This window comes from Schistocerca americana, chromosome 1 (assembly GCF_021461395.2).
Source record: "Schistocerca americana isolate TAMUIC-IGC-003095 chromosome 1, iqSchAmer2.1, whole genome shotgun sequence".
NCBI classification, from domain to species: Eukaryota; Metazoa; Arthropoda; class Insecta; order Orthoptera; family Acrididae; genus Schistocerca; species Schistocerca americana.
Genome location: NC_060119.1, coordinates 721,826,164 through 721,847,347, shown reverse-complemented (window position 1 = coordinate 721,847,347; position 21,184 = coordinate 721,826,164). Strand labels below are relative to the sequence as shown.

Sequence of the window (21,184 nt, the reverse complement as noted above, 5' to 3'; positions counted from 1 at the left end):
AGCACTTTTAAATTCTGATTCTAATACTGGATCCCCTACCTCTTCTATATCTACTCCTGTTCCTTCTTCTATCACACCAGACAAATCTTTCCCCTCATACAGATCTTCAATGTACTCTTTCTACCTATCCACCCTCTCCTCTGCATGTAACAGTGATATTCCCACTGCTCTCTTCATGTTACCACCCTTGCTTCTAATGTCACCGAAGATTGTTTTGACTTTCCTATACACTGAGACAGTCCTTCCGACAATCATTTCTTTTTTGATTTCTTCACATTTTTCATACAGCCATTTCATCTTAGCTTCCCTGCACTTCCTATTTATTTCATTCGTCAGTGACTTGTATTTTGGTTTTACTGAATTTCCCTGAACATTTTTGTAGCTTCTTCTTGCATTGATCAACTGAAGTATTTCTTCTGTTACCCGTGGATTCTGCACAGTGACTTCCTTTGTATATACATTTTCCTTTCACCTTCTGTGATCGCCCTTTTTAGTGATGTCCATTCTCTTCAACTGTACAGCCTATTGAGTTATTCCCCATTGCTGTATCTACAGCCTTAGAGACATTCAAGCATATCTCTTCATTCCTTAGTACCTCCGTATTCCACTTCTGTGTGTATTGATTCTTCCTCACTAACCTCTTGAACTTCAGCCCACTCTTCATCACCACCACATTGTGATCTGAGTCTACATCTGCTCCTGGGTATGTCTTACAATCTAGTACCTGAAAACGTATATTTGGCGTCATTGGCTGGGAGGCACCTTGCGGGGCAGGTCCGGCTGCCTTGGTGCAGGTCTTATTACATTCGACACCACACTGGGCGACCTGCGAGCTGGATGGGGATGAAATGATGATGAAGACAGCACAACGCCCAGTCCCTGAGCAGAGAAAATCCCTGACCCAGTCAGGAATTGAACCTGGGCCCGCAGGACGGCAATCTGTCACGCTGACCACTCAGCTATCAGGGCGGACAGGACTGGAGTAACTGAATCACATTCTCTGACAGGGTTTCAACTATTTCTCATCGAGCCCTGAAATAAGAAGTATCACTCCACTACTGTACCCACTATCTTACCCACCCCTCCCACAGTTGTATTCTGCTGCCCACCAAACCTACATAATAGCCTTGTCCGTCCCTACTCCATTCCTACTCCCATACCCTTAACCCAGGGCTCATATCACTGAAACAGGCCTTAATGCAAGACCTGTGCCATACATCCTCTCACTACCATCTACTCCTGTCCTGTCACTGGCATCTCTTGTCAAAGGCAGGGCAATCTGTTACAGCAGTCATAAAATCTACAAATGTAGCTGCAACCACTGTGCTGCATTCTACATGGGTTGTACCAACAAGCTGTCTGTTGACATCAGTGGCCACTGCCAAAATGTGGCCAAGACACATATAGACCACCCAGTTGCTGTCCATGCTGCCCAACACAGTTTGCTTCACTTTAACAATTTATTCACAGTCCACGCTATCTGCAATCTTCACACCAACACCAGCTTTTCTGAACTACACAGGTGGCAACTCTCATGCAACATATCCTTTATTCATTGTAATCTTCCTCGATTTAGCCTTTGCTAGTCCCTGTCCTCTACCCATCTATCCCCTTCTCTGATTTCACTCTAGCTCTCCTTCTATCCCACCAATGCATGTAAATATTTCCTTCCCCTCTCTGCTTCTCTGGTTTTCCCTCTGCCACCTCTCCCCTCTCCCTCCCCCATTCCACAGACTCCCAATGCTGCACCAAACAGCCCTATTCTGTCCTTATCATATCCCTGCACATTCCCATAGACAGCATTAGTATCCTCCCCCATTGCTACCTTGCAATCCCTCCTCCTCCTCACCACACGTTCTTCCATAACCCCACAATCTGTCCTAGCTAGGCTGCTACTCAGATCAGATGCTGTAGCAGTCGGACCTTAGCACCAGAAATGAAAGTGGCTATGTATGTGTGAGAGTTGTGCTTTTGTGCGCATGTGTGTTTTTTCACTCCCATGATTATGCGACAGCACAAACCACACTCTGGCATGGTCATTTCTGTGTCATCAGTTACTTTATCACTATCACTTATACCATAAGCGAGCTCGCAGGTCACGATATCACCATGCTAAATTACAGTTCTGCAATTGATTCTTAGACAGGACACCAAAGATACACTGTTCACTATTTCCATTTTGTTTATGAAAGAGTTGGGATAATAAATCACTGCTGTAATTACAACAAGTGAGCTGATGCAGATGCTTGAGCAATTGTGGAAGTAAGGTAAGGCATCAGGCTCACTTTGCTATCAGTGGGTGGGAAGGAAGTGAGAGCAAAAGACTTGAAAGGCTTGCAGAGCCATAGGCTATCAGACAAATGATCTGGTGCTGGTTATACCAATTTATGAGTGATAAATTACCCATGCTATTAAAAAACATAACTCTTGCACAAAGACAATGGATATGGTTTTCTCTGAAGAGAGCACCATCCAATTTTTTTACACTTCATACAACAATATTTTCACAAACAATGGACTGGTTCATCTAACCTTAATCCCCTAGACTTCTGGTTATTGAACATTTGAAGCCATTGATCCATTCACACTCACTGACATGTGACCAAATCCGAGGATACCCAGGTGAATTCACATGGGTTTGTGATTCTATTAACAAGTGGGCTGAAGGAAGTTGAGAATAAGTGGTAACCACTTTGAGATATCTCAACAAGTATTTGTTTCAAAACATACAGTGACAAGCCAAAACATTGTAATTACTACCCACTGTGACAATGCATGTCACCTGGTGGCATGCAGAAATGTTACACAGTAAGAAAAATATGTAAGTGGAAGAAAGATGAATGGATAATCATTCTAGTGACAATATGGACTGAAAATGGGGAAATCTACTGACATAAGCAACTCGGACACAGGGTAAATTGGTACAGTCCAGCAGCTGAGAAGAAGTATCTCAAAATGATGAAATAGGTCGGCTGTTCATATCCTACTGTCATAAGCAGCTATGTTAAGCAGTTGAAGTGTGGTTAAACCACAAACAGATGATAAGATTTTTACAGAATGCTTAAGTTCGAGTTTTGCCACCCTGTAAAGCAGGAAACAAGTGTTTCAGAGCACACCATTCTGTGCACACTGTTAAACATGGGTCTCTGCAGCAGATGGCCGCTGTGTGTTCCCATGGCGATACAATGACGTCAATTACAGAAGGTGCAGAATGGTCAACATGGGACTCTGGATCAATGGAAACATGTCACCTGGACAGATGTATTACATTTCTTGTTACAACAGGTCAACAGTTGTGTCCAGACGCGTGGCCATCCAGGTAAATAACTGCTCTAAACATGCACCACTTCATGGATGTAGAAGAAGGGCTTCTGTAGAATCTATGGTAGTAATCATCATCATAGCTGTGGACTACATCAACATTGTTGTGGATCACCCAATCCCTTCATGCTTGATGTCTTTCTTTGTAGTTATGCTATCTTCCGCCATGATAACTATCTCCGTCACAAAGCTAGAATTGCGCTTGTCTGGTTTGACGAGCATGATAGTGAAGTCACACTGATGTACTTGCCACCAAATCCGCTTGACCTGTACCTGATGGATCAAATCTGCAATGCTACTGGGCACAAGATACACAACCAAAAACCACTGACCCATAAATTATGGGAACTGCATGACCTGTGCATTGACATCTGGTGTCACATACCTCCAGAAACCCTCTAAGGAGTTGCTGAATCCATACGATGCAAATACTGCTGTATTGTATTTCAGTGGTGGACCAACACACTATTAAGCAGATGGACATACTCATTTAGCTCATAATTATATATATATATATGACTGTTTAAATGATTTAACACTGTTTGGAGCTGTTATTTTTTCTTTGCTGGTTGTTTGATGGCACAGTTTCAGTCTTGTAAAGTATCCCTGTGCCTGACTGGGAAGTGAGTCTATGATATTAAGTGAGACTGGATCCAAAGTTGCAGTAAATTGTTAAAATGATGCGACTCCTTTTTCTTCTACACTACTGTAAGGACTTTGTATCGATGAACATTTGTATATGTATTCCATGTAATGAAGACCCTCATGTGTAGAAATTTCTGATTATGTAAATTGTTAAATTAGTGTTTTAGCACAGTGTGTGGCTAAGTCTACAGTTCAGCCATGATCTCATATCCAATCATGACCAACCAGCCCTCTCTCCTATAAAAATGTGGGACCCTCTGTTTGAAACAAACTATGTAATTGATAAACAAAATCCGTCCTGAATATGGACAGAATTAGTATTACTCTCCAGTTTCATATGTAATAGTTCTAACTGTTTCTTGCATAGAGATCTGTTACAGTGAGCTTACAGAATCTGGGTAACATTATGAAAGCTTCACTACTAAGCTGAAATGCTTAACACTGTTTTTAAATGTTCTTTAAAAATCAGAAACCCAAGAGAATTTCCCCAATTTAATCCTTGTACCACAGAAAAGAGGAATGAAGTAAGTATTAGTGTCAGGGTAGTGAGAAACAGCTGAAATCATGAAAAGTGAACAAAGCTCCAGGCCCCAATGGAATCCCTATACCAAATTTGCAGCTGTGTTAGCCCCTCTTCTAACTATAATCTATTATAGATCCCTTGAACAACAAACCTCGCCCAGTTCTTGGAAAAGGCACAGGTCACACCCATCTTCAAGAAGGGTAGCAGAAGTGATCCACAAAGCTATCACCCAATGTCCTTGACATTGATTTGTTATAGAATCTTTGAACATATTCTGAGCTCAAAAATAATGAGGTATCTTGAACAGAATGACCTTCTCAATGCCCATCATGTGAAATCCAACTCTCACTTTTATCACATGATATACTGAAAGTTTTGGATCAAGGCAAACAGGTAGATGCAGTGTTTCTTGATTTCCAAAAAGCATTCCACTCAGTACTGCACCTACGCTTACTGCCAGAAGTATGATCATATGAGATGTCAAGTGAAAATTGAGACTGGATTGAGGACTTTTTGGTAAGGAGGACACAGCATGTTATCTTGGATGGGGAGTCATTGTCAGATATAGAAGTAACTTCGGGTGTGTCTCAGGGAAGTGTGTTTGGATCCTTGCTGTTCATGTTGTATGTTAATAACCTTGCAGACGATATTAATAGTAAAATCAGGCTTTTCGCACAGGGTGCAGTTATCTCTAATGAAGTACTATCTGAGAGAAGCTGCATAAATATTCAGTCAGACCTTGATAAGATTTCAACATGGTGCAGAGATAGGCAACTTGCTCTAAATGTTCAGAAATGTAAAAGTATGCACTTCACAAAATGAAAAAATGTCGTATCCTACGATTATAACATCAATGAGTCACTGCTGGAATCGATCAATTCATACAAATACTTGGGTGTAACATTTTGTAGGGATATGAAATAAATTGATCACATAGGTTCAGTCTTGGGTAAAGCAGATGGAAGACTTCGGTTTATTGGTAGTATACTGGGGAAGTGCAATCAGTCTACAAAGGAGATCGCTTACAAATGACTCATGCAACCAGTTCTAGAATATTGCTCAAGTGTGTGAGACCTGTAACAAATAAGACTAACAAGTGAATTGAATGTATTCAGACATGGGCATCTCAAATGGAGACAGGTTCATTTAATTCATGGGAGAGTGTCAGGGTGACACTGAATGAAATGGACTGGAAGACTCTTGAAGACAGATGTAAACAATCCTGAGAAAATCTATTACCAAAGCTTCAAGAACCGGATTTAAATGATTACTCTAGGAATATTCTACGACTCACTGCATATCACTCACACACAGATCGTGAGGATAAGATTATAATAATTACTGCATACACAGAGGCTTTCAAACAGTCATTCTCCTCACGCTCCATACATGAACTGAACAGGAAGAAACCCTACTAACTGGTAAAATGGGGCGTACCCTCTGCCATGCTCATCGTGGTTTGCAGAGTATAGATGTAGATGTACATATTTTGTGTACATTTTTAATGGTAGCATTCCTTCTACTGTCATGTAACAACAACATTAGAGAGACAAAAAAAAAATCATTTCATTTAGATAACCACAAAGTTCAGAATTAGACATCTTGAAGATATGGTTACAAGTACTAATACGGGCCATGGAGTCATAGGAGTGACATTAAATTTTTGTGAATGAGTTCAGAATTAAAAGAATATACACAAATATTGAAGGCATATTCAGGTTACTATTACTAACACAGGTTGTGGAGTCATATGAGAGAGATTAAATTTTTGTGAATGAGTTCAAGAATTAAAAAATAAATACAAATATTGAAGGCATATTCAAATGGTCTGATCAGGTGTAGCTGATATACCCACAGGTAAAGCTGGACTTTCAACAAACTGATGCTGGCACGTGAAGGGCAGACTTCATTGCCCATTACTTCTCGTAAGAGAACAATAGACCTTATTGGGATTTTGTATGTCTTCAGCTGAAGTCATACACTTAAGGACTCTTGAAGAAGAAGCAAAAATAGCACAGCATATGTCACACACTGTCAACTATTTATCGTACTGCTGAAATATATCACACTCAAAGCATCTTTATGCCCTTACAAACTGCATAGATGTAATGTACAGAAATATATCTGAGTACCATCACTGTATCTTGTTGCATCTCCTCTGCCCCCCCCCCCCTTTTCTCTTTATCTTTTTGTCTGTCTGAATTACAAATTTATCTAGATTTGATCACAGTTCAGGACATTCTTGTCAAGTGTAGTATTCTGATGGGAATACCAAAATACACTGATGTAAAATTCACCACAAATTTTGCAAAAATCTTCTTGAAATAGCTTGCTGTAATCCCATTTTTGACAATTCTAACAAAGTTTTCAGAATGCAACATGTCAATGACATTGTCATAAAAAGGAGATATTTTATTCCACTGTATTCAATACACCCAAAGTGTTCATGACAGAAATTATTTTCCTCCCTGTTGTGAGGAGTAATTGAAACTAAGTTTAAAGAACTATGTAGCATACGACACAGTGTGATCATCAATAATGATGCTTATGTCTTGGAGGACAGATCAATGATGTGTGCATGATCAAAACCAACTGTCTATTGCAATATTTTCTGTGTTTTACCTGTTGCCTTCCAAGTCATGCCACACACTCCCTTTTCATAATATTATCCTTCTATTCTGTTTTACCTATCACCTTCCAAACAGCACCACATGCTCTCTTTTCATTGTTCCATTGTGGATTTTCCAAAACAAAAATACTAGTTTACTTCCACCCCCTCCCTCCTCACATCTGTATGTTTTTGTTAGTGCACAGGCACAATAACTCATGTGACGGAGACTTGATTTCATAATCATTACATGACTGAGGCTACAATACAAACAAAATAGCTAATTTCCAATTTTTAGTCTTCACTATACTATTTGATTGGTTGTTGTTGTGGTCCTCAGTCCATAGACTGGTTTGATCCAGCTTTACACGCTACTCTGTCTTGTGTGAGCTTCATCATCTACAAATAACTACTGCAACCTACATCTTTGTATATCTGTTTACTGTATTCATCTCTTGGTCTCTCTCTACAATTTTTACCACCCACGCTTTCCTCCAATACCATACTGGTGATCCCTAGGTGCAGCAGAATGTCTCCTATCAACCAATCCCTTCTTTTGGTCAGGTTGTGCCATAAGTTTCTTGTCTCCCCAATTTTATTCAGTACCTCCGCATTAGTTTCATGATCTATCCATCTCATCTTCAGCATTCTTCTGTAGCACCACATTTCGAAAGCACCTATTCGCTTTCTGAACTATTTACTGCCCACATTTCACTTTCATACATGGCTATACTACAGATAAATACCTCCAGAAAAGACTTCCTAACACATAAATCTGTATTCAATGTTAACAAATTTCTCTTCTTCAGAAATGCTGTCCTTGCCATTGCCAGTCTACATTTTATATCTTCTCTACTTCAGCCATCATAAGTTATTTTGCAGCCCACATAGCAAAACTCATGTACTACTTTAAGTGTCTTGTTTCCTAACCTAATTCCTTTAGCATTATCTTATTTCATGTGACTAGATTCCATTGTCCTTGTTTTGCTTTTATTGATGTTTATCTTGCATCTTCCCCTCAAGCCACTGTCCATTCCATCAAACTGCTCTTCCAAGTCCTTTGCTGTCTCTGACAGGATTACCATATCACTGGCAAGCCTCAAAGTTTTTATTTTTTTCACCCTGAACTTTAATTCCTGCTCCAAATATTTATTTGGTTTCCTTCACAGCTTGTTTAATATACGGATTGAATAACATCAGGAATAGGCTCACTCCCTTGTCAACCACATCTTCTAACACAAATCATACAGTCGGTATTGCCTTGTGTGTTCCTAAATTTCTCCGGAATCCAAACTGATGTACCCCACTGTCTGCTTCTACCAGCTTTTCCATTCTTCTGTAGAGAATTCATGTTAGTATTTTGCATACATGACTTCTTACACTGGTTGTTCAGCAATTTTCACATCTTCAACTGCTTTCTTTGGAATTGGATTTATTAAATTCTTCTTGAAGTTTGATGGTCTTTTGCCTGTCTCACAAATCTTGCGCACGAAATGGAAGAGTTCTGTCACCGCTGGTGCCTCCACGGCTATCAATAGTTCTGACAGATTATCATCTACTCCTGGGGCCTTATTTCAACTTAGATCTTTCAGAGCTTTGTCAAATTTTTCTCACAATACCTTATCTCCCATCTCATCTTCATCTACACCCACTTCATTTCTATAACACTGCTTTCAAGTTCATCTTGCTTGTATAGACCCTCTATATACTTCTTCCATATTTCAGCTTTCCCTTCGTTGTTTTTTACCATCTGAGCTCTTGATATTCATAGAGCTGCTTCTCTTTTTCCCAATGGCCTCTTTAATTTTCTTGTAGGCAGTATCTGTCTTTCCCCTAAAGAAATGTGCTTCTACATCCTTACATTTTTTCTCTAGCCATTCCTGCTTAGCAATTTTGCAATTCCTGTAAATCTCATTTTTTAAATGTTTATATTCCTTTTCGCCTGCTTCATCTGCTGCATTTTTAAATTTTTTTCTTTTCATCAATTAAATTCAATGTTCCTTGCGTTATCCAAGGATTCCTACTAGGCCTTGTCTCTTTACCTATTTGATCCTCTGCTGCCTTCACTATTTCATCCCTTAAAGCTACCCGTTCATCTTCTACTGTATTCCCTTCACATTTTATAGTCAACAATCGTATAATGCTTCCTCTGAAGTACTCCACAACCTCTGGTTCTTTCAACTTATCCAGGTTCAATCTCCTTAATTCCCTACCTTTTTTGAATTTTTTTCAATTTTAATCTACAGTTCATAACCACTAAATTGTGGTCTGAGTCGACATCTGCCTCTGGGAAAGTCTTACAACTTAAAATCCGATTGCTAAATCTCTGATTAACCTTTATATAATCAATCTGAAACCTTCTGACATCTCCTGGTCTCTCCCACATACACAACTTTCTTTTTCTCCCAGGCCATATTCACCTACTATTTTTCCTTCTCTTCCTTTCCCTACTATCAAATTCCAGTCCTCCATTGTGATTAAATTTTCACCTGCTTTAACTGTCTGAATAATTTCTTTTATCTCATCATACATTTCTTCCACCTCCTCACCATCTGCAGAGCTAGTTGTATGTAAACTACCATCGTAGGTGTGGGCCTCGGGTCTGTCTTGGCTATAATAATGCACTCACTATGCTGTTCATAGTAACTTACCTGGATTCCTATTTTCTTATTCATTATTAAACCTACTCCTGCATTACCCCTATTTGATTTCGTATTTATAACCCTGTAGTCACCTGATCAGAAGTCCTGTTTCTCCTGCCAACAAACTTCACTAATTCCCACTGTGTATCAATTCAACCTATCCATTTCCCTTTTTTAATTTTTCTAACCTACCTGCCCAATTAAGGGATCTAATATTCCATACTCCATTCCATAGAATGCCAGTTTTGTTTCTCCTGATGATGACATACTTCTGAGCAGTCCCCATCTGGAGATCCAAATGGTGGACTATTTTACCTTCGGAATATTTTACCAAACAGGAAGCCATCATCTTTTAACCATATAGTAGAGCTGCATGTTCTCGGGAAAAATTATAGCTTTCTGCATTTCACATTACCAGCAAAGGAAGGCCGTTTTTTTTGACGATATAAGGCCAGATCAGACAATCATCCAGACCAGGCGCGGCTCGTGGTTTCTATACGGGGGAAGGCTGTGGCATTTATTGATCAGAGCCAACATAGACCTCGGGTTACGTTACAGATTAGTCTGACGTAAACAACTAAGAATTCAGGGGGAGGGGGTGGGTAGATCACGCTCTACCCATAATTTTACGTACTGTATCTTCTATAATCAGGTATTAAATATCATTAGAAGCTAACTTCGTGTTAAAATCTTTGGTTAGTGTTTTTATACGTCATTATTGCATTTTCTGACACTTTGCAGCAAATCATATGAAAAGACGCGTTTCGGAGAGATCTTTAATGCGGGTCTGGAAGCACCAAGTTCTTTGACTTTCATCCTATGGCCGTGTTCCAAGTTTTTACCTATTAATTTGCACACTGAATTCATATTGCGCTTGTTTCACACTCGCGGTATGTTGCAGGTATTCACCAGCAAGTAAAACTCACTAAAATCCTGCAAAATATACTCCGAAAAAGAAACTTGCTAATATCACACGGTATCAACAAAAGCAGTCAGCATCAGCAAGCAAGGAAGGTAAAGTAACGGGACAAATTTCGCGCGTTTTGTCCTCTAACCACTTCTGAAACTCTCGCTAGATGGCAGTACTGATACGTTACTGTAGTGTAGTGCACTCTGGCGGGATATTTGCAAACTTATTCTAAATGTGGATAAAATAGCCAATAGCAGAAACAAAACAACTATGTAAAACATTATCAAAACAATAATACTAAATGTCGATTAATGACGCATCGAAGCGTAGTAGAGATATGCAGAGACAGAGATTGGATAGCGAAGTTTCGGCCACTCTACATTCCTTTATTACATAGATAGTGGAACCTGAAAAATATGTGGTGGTTGGTACGACACCCTTAGGCTGCAAGCTCTGAGCCTTCGGGTCGCCCATAAAGAGCAGTACTTTGTAGAAGCCACGCCCCCAAACCGCTACTACATGCAGCTTACGGACGTTTCAAGGCGCAGCCTAAACACTACTAACCATTCGGAAAACATCTATCGATACAAACAGTTCCAAAAATGTTGACCGTCGTTATTTTAATCGGAACGGGAAATATGCGAAATTCGTCCTGATAATTTAAATTATGTAATACGTTCTTGCGAAATTTACTTTAACATATATTTTGGGGCGGCTCCGCCTCAGAGCCTTTAATTACGAGCCGCGCCTGATCCAGACTGTTGCCCCCTTTTCAGACCACACTACTTGACTTAACCAGAACAAATGTCGAAAAGGATTACGAAATTGCACCTATAAAAATTATATCGTTACTCTTTACCAGTCGCCATCTGGAAATTTTGAACTTCTCTTAAGCAAAATGGAGCCATTGCTAAATAAAGTAAATAAAATGCATTGAGAGTTGGTAACCCGTGGCAATTTCAATATTGATTTCCTCACAAATAGTAGAAACAGAGAGGCTCTTTTGAACCTTGCAACATCCTATAATTTAATGGCTGAAATAAAAGCTGCTACCCAAGCAATAGAAACTCGTGAAACAGTTTTAGATCCATTTCTAGACAGTTTGACTGGCATGTCAGTTATAATTTCACACGTATCGTGGAACTTAGAAGAGTGATAACTGAAGTCAAGTACCATCTCTTTGTGCTATTATTGTGTGAATGACTGAAATCAGTTGTCTATTGTAAGATAGTGAATGAGCAGTGTGTAATTATCCAGCAACAAGCCATGAGAGACTGTAATGTATACGTATGTATAGTCAAAAACATTCAATGAAGCATTCCTTGAGAGTGTGTGAAAGGAAATGTGTTGATTGATATAGTGCCTTTAAGAGTCCCAACCGAAACATTGTGTGTACACTTAAAACAACAATAACAATGACACTTCTGCTTGAAAGAATATGAACAAAATTGTCAGGGATGTGTGACATTGTATGAAACTGTTGTCCAGAGCTCATCCAGCTGTTGTGATACCTTGCATGGAAGAAAGGGAGGCAGTATCTCTCACTCAAACAGGCATGTTTTCAGGAAATTAAGGGACACACACACACACACACACACACACACACACACACACACACACACACACACACACACAGAGAGAGAGAGAGAGAGAGAGAGAGAGAGTACATGCCCATTGTAATGCTGTGTTGCAGGATCAAAATCAGAATGATACAAAAAATAAATAAATAAAAATATAAAATTTACAAAATGTAGCAAAAAGTGAGTTTCAGCAGTTAATTATTAGTCAGGCAATACTGGAATAAAATGCCTAATGAATGAATCATGTTTTCATTTATCTGGTACCAGTAATAGAATTGTGATGGTCTGCACTGGATACATTTCTCAATCTAGTACAATTAATGTCAAGTTAGATACGTATGGGCAGTGCTGAAAAAAAATCCTGTGATTGATTAAAGGTTTGAATTTTGCAACCTAGCACAGATAGCATCATCTCTGTATGCAGAGGAGTGTTTGCCAATAATGAGAGGTTTCTGATGGAATTGAACAAGCAGTGATCTGATGCATGGACATAACCCTTTTCAGCAATTGGTGCGGTACCACAGAAGCTTTCATCAACTATCTAAAGAACTTCTCATCCCACCCGAAAAGGCTGGGACAGAATTATGGAAAAGAGAACATCTGCCTTCTATGAATAAATCAAGGCAGCTGAACATCTGCCATTGGATGCATTAAAAGCTGGCTGGTGTAGAAGGCACTGGATAATATGTGATCGGGAGTGGGATGATCCAACTCAAACAAGAAACAACGACACTCCAATACAGGTGATGTAAACTGTAGTTGTGGACAACGGAAAACAAAAATTGATATGCTTTTTTGTCCTCTGTGCCCAACATGTTCCATATATGATGATCTCTTCCAAGCCATCCTAAGTGAATTGGATGTAATGAAGTCCTGGATATGTATAATATAAAGAGCACTGTTATGATGTCTCAGATGTTATGTTTTTGCCCATAAATAAGTATTGCTGGTTCCTATATCGCCTGTAAATTAATGAGGTTCTCATTTCAATAAAATGAAACTCTCAAAATCAGACATGTAAGGGAACCTGAGAAGTTAATTCTTCACGAGGACTGAGGACTGGTAAGCAACATCATGCCTTTCACTGACAGACACAACAGAAGTGTATCTGCACATTTTTGTTTTCAGACTTTCCTTAATCAATTGAACCGTCGTGGAGTTGTACAAAGTTATTTCCAACTATAAAGGGTAAAACAGTATAGATCTGCATGCAGCATGTACAGTTAACATCATATTTTTCATATATAGCGGAAAATGGAAGGATGGTCTATAGTATCCCACTGATGTTGAAACATTGAGTGAAAACTCAAATTATACAGAACGGAGAAGCAAATGGGCCTTAGTCTTGATAACAGAACCATACCAGCATTTGCCTGAAGTGATTTAGGGAAATCATGGCGAAATTAAATCTAGTTAGTTGTATGGGATTTGAACCCTACTCCTTCGGAACACAAGACTGGTGTGTTAACCTCATTCAGCTCAAAAACTGAACTGTTGTTTTCTTGCCCCCACCCCTCCATCACCCCCTCCCTCAAAGATCTGTCAGATATACAATTTTGTTTGTGAGTCACATTGAAATAATGGGTGTATCACATGTAAACCAATAGCCAAGTAACTGTAATGGAAGACCAAGAAGTAAATCACTCTGAGGCCTGTGAAGATATTGGCTGGTATTAAGCATAACATGTTGCCCCATGTCTGTCAGGGAAGCCACTTTTAACATCACATGCAAGAAATCAACAGAACAAAAATCAGAGTTTGTATATCTCCCTTGTGTTTGTACCAACGTCTTAATATCTGTACATGTTACTGCCATTTCTGAGGACCAACTCCAAACAAAAGAACCATTTGTTCCATGTGCTCCATTCATATGCAGGGTGTGCTACCAACACCCAATAAATGTAACAGTTCCCTTAAATAAATTTTTACTAGCAATGTATTATATATTACAAAAAGCAATATTTTTAATGACACCTTGGGAACCGCTGTTTTCATCCATGCCTCACAACACCTAAAATAACATTCAAGTAAATTTATTGTGTGACACCTTCTTTTTTAAAAAAAGAAATGTGAGGATATGACATAACCCTCATTGACCACCAACAGTTAGCAGAAGACTGGGGGCAAATTTTGTTCTGCTGACAGCAGTTATGTCTCTGAATTGTGTACAAGCCGACAGTTTTTTCTTTGTTTGGTTTTATCTTGCACACTTTCACTCAGTTCTGCCCTATGACATAATTTTATTGCACTTTGGATCTAAGGTGAAGAAACTACTTATTCTACGGGGGCAAGCAATAACAATAATGTGAAAAGAATAATCGAACATATTGCAGAACCCTTTTGAGGAATCTGAGGATTCTTTTCCTTACACACCAATACATATATTCCCTAATCATATTTGAATATAATAGAAGGAAACATTCCACGTGGGAAAAATATATCTAAAAACAAAGAAGATGTGACTTACCAAACGAAAGCGCTGGCAGGTTGATAGACACACAACCAAACACAAACATACACACAAAATTCTGCTTTCGCAACCAACGGTTGCTTCATCAGGAAAGAGGGAAGGAGAGGGAAAGACGAAAGGATGAGGGTTTTAAGGGAGAGGGTAAGGAGTCATTCCAATCCCGGGAGCGGAAAGACTTACCTTAGGGGGAAAAAAGGACAGGTATACACTCGCATACACACACATATCCATCCGCACATACACAGACACAAGCAGACATTTGTAAAGGCAAAGAGTTTGTGTGTATGTTTGTGTTTGTTTGTGTTCGTTTGGTAAGTCACATCTTCTTTGTTTTTAGATATACTAATCATATTTGAGATTAACAGCATGAGTAAACTTGGGATAAAATTTACACTTCCTATCACAATATTAAAAGTAAAAATGATTTCATTATAGGTTAAGTGTACCTATCTAATGTTCATAATGGTGTCTTATACTGTAGATCAAAAGTCTGTAGCAGGTTACTAGTACACATCAAGAAAGAACTGGAAGTCCCAAGAGTTCAAAACAGAGAACACCCAATTTATCAGGATATGTAGACTCAGACACTTAAATTTTGCATACCTCCAACATTTGTATTAAACAGGTCTTTATTTAACTATTACATAAACATCTGATCAGTATAAAACTTCATTATTACTTTGTTTGAGGTATTATATGAAAACAACTGTTGTGTAGTGTAGGAGAAAGGCTTTTTAAAAGTAGCTGTTTTTCCCCTACAAGCACACAATCTAGAAGTGATTACCATAATTATCTGTCTGAGTAAATTAGTGCCAGTCATAATTTGTTGCTGTTATACTTCACAAAAACAGCCAGCAATGGTTGCTACTGTCTGATAATACTGAACTTAGACAAACCTGAAAGCTCTCCTTTATTATTGGATTTATGGAATACAATGTGTGAATGAAAGTTTTTGCATTTATCGTTACAATCTTCTCATCATTCTCCCTGCAGCATCATTTTTAAATGAACAATTTGCAGTCACTGGCCCACTTTGATCTCGAAGGGTCAGAGCATTTGTCTTACCTTGGATCAGAGCATTTGTCTTACCTTGAATGTGAATACTTTGTACCGAACATCCTACCTGGAGTTCTATGCACTGAAAATTGTTCAAGTGTGTGGGACACATACCATGTAAGACTATTGTGGGATACTGAACACACACAAAAGGAGCAACACAAATGGTCACAGATTTGTTTTAGTCATGGTAGATTGTTACCATGATGCTGAAAAAATCTGCAATGGTAGATGCATGATGATAGATGCAAATTGTGCCTCAAAAGACAGTTTGAGATCTACAATTGTTTTGCTACTATACAGAACAACAAGAAAAGATCACAATAATTAGAGAACACAATGAGACATTTAAGCAATCATTCAGCTACATCCACATCCTCCACACCCCACTGTATGGTGCATGGTGAAGGGTACTTTATACAATTAGTGGTCATTTTCTTTCCTGTTCCAAACGTGAACAGAGTGAGGGAAAAGTAACTGTCTACGTGCCTCTGCTTTGCAAAATCTATACTGGTGGCAGTAGAATTATTTTGCAATCAGCTTCAAAATGCTGCTCCCTAAATTTTTTCACTAGTGTTCCTCAAAAAGAACATTGCCTTCCTTCTGGGGATTCCCATTTGAGTTCCCAAAGCATCTTCGCAATACTTTCGCACTGATCAAATCTTGCCAGTAACAAATCTAGCTGCCCGTCTATGAACAGGTTCCATACCTTCCTTTAATCTGACCTGGTAGGCATCCCAAACACTTGAGTAGTACTCCAGAATGGGTTGCACTAGTGTTCTATACATAGTATGCTTTATAGATAACCCACACTTTCTGAAAATTCTCCCAATATACTGATTCAACCTTTCACCTTCCTTACTACAATCCTTAAATGCTCACTTCATTTCATATCATTCACACTGTTATTCCTAGATACTAAATTGACCTAACAGTGTCTAGCAGCACACTACTAATGCTGTATTTGAACATTACACAGTTTCCCAACTCATTTGCATTAACTCATATATTTCTACATTTAGAGCATCACAGCAACTAGAAACCTTGTCTAAGTCATCCTGTATCCTCCTACAGTCGTTCAATGATGACACCCTCCCATACACGACAGCATCATTGTCTAACAGCTGCAAATTGCTGCTCACCATGTCCGTCAGATCATTTAAGTATGTAAAGAATAACAGCAGTCCTATCACACTTCCCTTCGCACTTAAGTAGATAGAACTGGTAGAAGCTGTAATGAGAAGTACCCTCTTCCATGGCCTTCACAGTGGCTTGCAGAGTACGTATATGTAGACTGTTGGTGTCCTCACACCAATAATCATTGCCGATGATTGCCTTGGATACTACAAATCAGCACTTGCAGTATTTTGATGACTTAAAAGATCCTTATGATGCAGCCTTCCATGTGAAGCTTGCTTACCATTACACTGGAATCTTCATTTGACTGTTTTGAAGCTGAATATTGCAACAAATCATTAATTGTGGATTTCAGGTGTTGAAATAAGTTAATTATATTTCCTGCCGACTGCCCAGCAAGAAGGCCTTCGATATTCACAGCTCTTTTATCATATACTGCACTTCTTTTTCAACATCTTGGCAATTTTGACATCATGAATATTGACAAGAAACCACTGGCAGTGCAAATTGGTGGTGATCACGTATGATGGGAGAAGGATGTTGTGGGAAATTCAAATTTGTCCAGATTTTGGAGACACAACTTGTACATTTACAGTGAAACTTTTCAGTATGACACTGGTATTAAAAACACAAAATCATCTAATTTAAGGAAAAAACTGGCTACCTAATCAAAAATTTCTTAAGTTGACTTTCCACCTACATTTTCCAGTCGTCAAATATTTGCTGTCAATTTTACCAGTTGTGTGGCTTACTCTGTGATACTCTACTCAAGTCACTCAGATCTACAACACAGATTTACTCCAACTTGGTTTAATGCTTTGCTGCATTTCAGTTCAGGAAACACCTTTTAGAACATTTAGATGAAAGTAGGCTGCCCCTGATTGGTGTAAAGATTCAGATTAAATTTATATGAAAGATGTGGTGAATAACAATCAACTTCTTGAAAAATTGAACTTGTAAATGGTGGCTGAACAACTTCTACACTAATCTGCACAAAACATTCCAGACATTCAAATATTTGAAAAAAGGGCAACATAAGCATAGCTTACCTTGTTCCTGTTTACTCTTTTCCATCGCCATGCAGGCCGTTCTCCATTCCTGGAGTTCTGGTGAAGGAATAAGACCAGCTGAGCCAGCAGCATTGTCTTTCCTTGCTTGCCACCAATTGTGATCATCTTTGCTTATTATCTGTAATAACACAGACATCAAATATTATGACATTGTTGGCACTAATAAAAAATTAATGTGAACAAAATATAGTCCAATGCCGTCATGTACCACAATAATGATTTTCTAAAACTAGTAAAAGCCCACTCGCTAATTTGATATAATTACAAAGGCCAGCACTTTATTTTATTAGTCACTGTCTTTCACAAAGTGTTCTAACAGCCAGGTACCATTCTTACACATAGAGTTGTTTCATTATGTACCTTCAATAAATACACCAGCTGTCTTGCAAATGCTTTTGAATGTTAAAACTACATTGATGACTTAGCAAACAAGCAAGTCTCTTTTAAGTTGTTTTGGCTTAACCTTAATTAGACTAACACCCCTTTCAAAATGAGGAAAATATACCCACATTACCTACCACTGGCAAAACAGGTATTACCAAGGGAGGAAGAGATTGGCAGATTATCTGTGACCATTATTTTGCACAAACATGAGATTCACTAAGTTACCAATAAGACTCAATGACCACAGATAAATTATCTACATAGAGATAATACTATGTGCTGTTGCTGAGTCTGCTAGGAATATAACAACATGTACTTTTGCACCTTTTTCACCACATATAATTTGGATTTCCTCTCCCAACCACAGCATTTACAAAATTCATAAATGGGTACTAGCTTTTCAGCCATATTAGGCTCCTTACTATCTACTTGCCATCAACACACTAGTCTTCCTGTTTTTTTTCCCTGAAGTTTTTGTCTGTCGCTTTTTGATTTATATCCAGCATTATGTCTTTCTGTCACCTTATATGTGCCTCCCAATTTCATTAATTCTCAACAAGGTTATTCATGAAGCCAACATGCTGTATAACCAGCAGTTTAGTCAACACATGGAATAAATATAAAGCCATGTGGATGTTTTCAATAAGACAGCTGGGGACAAATGCAGGGGTTTTTCAATAAGATCCATTGAGGATATAGACAGCGTCATTTCTGACTCTAAATAAATAAGTGAAGTGTTCAATAACCATTTCATATACATTGGCAACAAACTGTCTTCTCAAATTTCTGCTCCAGTGCTCTCTATCTGTTCAGATTTAAGAATTATTACCTGAAACATTGCTCCTTGATCCAGTCACACCATGTGAAATGTACCATGTCATCAAACAGAAACTAAATATTATAAAACAGAAACCAAACTCACACTCATGTGGTACTGATGGCATATCAAATTACCTTCTCAACACATTTGCCATCATGTGTCTTATTCCGTGCCAGATATAATAAACAGCTCATTGCTTTTAAGGCCAGTTCCTCAAAACTTTTAAGACAGTGGAAGTTGTTCCTCTCTTCAAAAAAGGTGAAAGGAGTGACGTTAACAACTACAGGTCCATCTTTACCCTATCAAGCTTATCCAAAGTTCTTGAGAAAGCAATACATGACAATGCTATAAATTTCCTGGCAAGCAACTGTTTATAGAGTCTTCACATTCGTTTTTCAAAATGGGAGGTCAATAAATAGAGGTACATGACTCTTAATAAATGAACATGCTAGAGGAGATGGTCATGAGTGCATCAGGTATGCTTGCTTGTGTGAATGTGAGTGTGTTTTCTTCCCTGTAGAAGGCTTTGGCATAAAGCTTTAATGTGTAACACACTATTCAATGTACTTGTCAGCAACTCAATGCATCGTGTCATCTTTTCATTTTGATATTCCAACCTGGAGTTTCCACTGTTACATTTAATTCACGTTGTAACCATACTCGACTCTAAATCCAAAAGCAAGGTCATCAATGAAGTACAGAAGCATGTTTATTACACCAATGTACACCCATAACAGAGCTCCTGCAAGGAGAGTGCAGCTATTTATACAAATATTGAATATTCCAGAATATACTAACATTAGAAACCTAAAAAATTTCAGGAACCATCCAGAACTGATGACAATTGATTGCAAATGATTGGGTTTAAATCCAAAAGCAAGGTCGTCAATGAAGTACAGAAGCATGTTTATTACACCAATGTACACCCATAACAGAGCTCCTGCAAGGAGAGTGCAGCTATTTATACAAATATTGAATATTCCAGAATATACTAACATTAGAAACCTAAAAAATTTCAGGAACCATCCAGAACTGATGACAATTGATTGCAAATGATTGGGTTTAAAATGGCAATCAGCAGCATGCCCGCCAGTGGAGCTAACTGTAATACACACTGCTTGCAGCACAGTTCACTGCACTGCCCCCTCTCCTGGAGGAACAGAGACCTGCTGCTTCAGAAACTGACTACAGTACCCTGGATCTAGATTTTGTCAATGGTCCTGCATATGACAGCAATGGCAGATCCTAACACTCTGGTCATGTTGTCACACCCTCTTCGCTGTACCGACTATTGAAGGTAGCCCCTCCCTTCGAACCTTCACAATTGTTCAGTGAGTCTTCAGTTTCTTGAATGAAAAGCCCTACTCTATAATCTGCACCTGAGAGCATAGCAGGGCTTCATAGAGGTTACAGCTTTGTGATTTTGTCTTTTCGATGAAGGGTCATAATCCTTGACTTCATATGTGATGTCTAACAAGTGCCAAATGATACGTTACTTCATATGTGATGTCCAGCATATGGTGAAGGATAGGATACAGCCCAAAGCAGCACTTTAGTAACTTTTCCAATAGTCCCACTTTCCACAAAAATGCACCAATTCTGCTGAGCTACATCTCAATGGCCACTGTTTGGCATGACAGCACTCTATCTTTCTGCTGGGGGTCATAGTCTGTATGCAAACCAGCTGTCTTCCTTCTTTGGTCCTGGCGATGAGATGTTTCAAATAGTCATCCTGAGAATGGTCCAGTTGAAACACGGCTAGTATACCCATTCACAAATCTTCACAAATAACAGATGACCAGATGCAAGAGCATTTAGGAAATAATTCAGGATACCTGGCCATAGGTGAGCTGGGATGACAAGCAGCTATTTCCACTCTATCGGATCATAACTCATCTTATAAACTGTTCTGTTTATTAATTGGAATTCTTGTGACTGTGGAGCATACAGAATGATGTGAAGCCTATGGGCCTCATTGTGTTGTATGCAACTATATTGATGGGCTGTATTGTAACCCA

General features: G+C 38.8%; 1 protein-coding gene across 3 annotated transcripts in view; it reads right to left on the bottom strand.

Annotated features, from left to right (window-relative positions):
* The window catches only part of LOC124610289 (peripheral plasma membrane protein CASK), a 667,578-nt gene that overhangs the window by 87,018 nt on the left and 559,376 nt on the right, over positions 1–21,184 (bottom strand). For all 3 annotated transcript variants that reach the window (XM_047140147.1, XM_047140146.1, XM_047140148.1), the window contains one exon: positions 17,942–18,080. In XM_047140147.1, the coding sequence (XP_046996103.1) occupies positions 17,942–18,080 (139 nt within the window). The remainder of the gene's footprint in view (positions 1–17,941; positions 18,081–21,184) is intronic.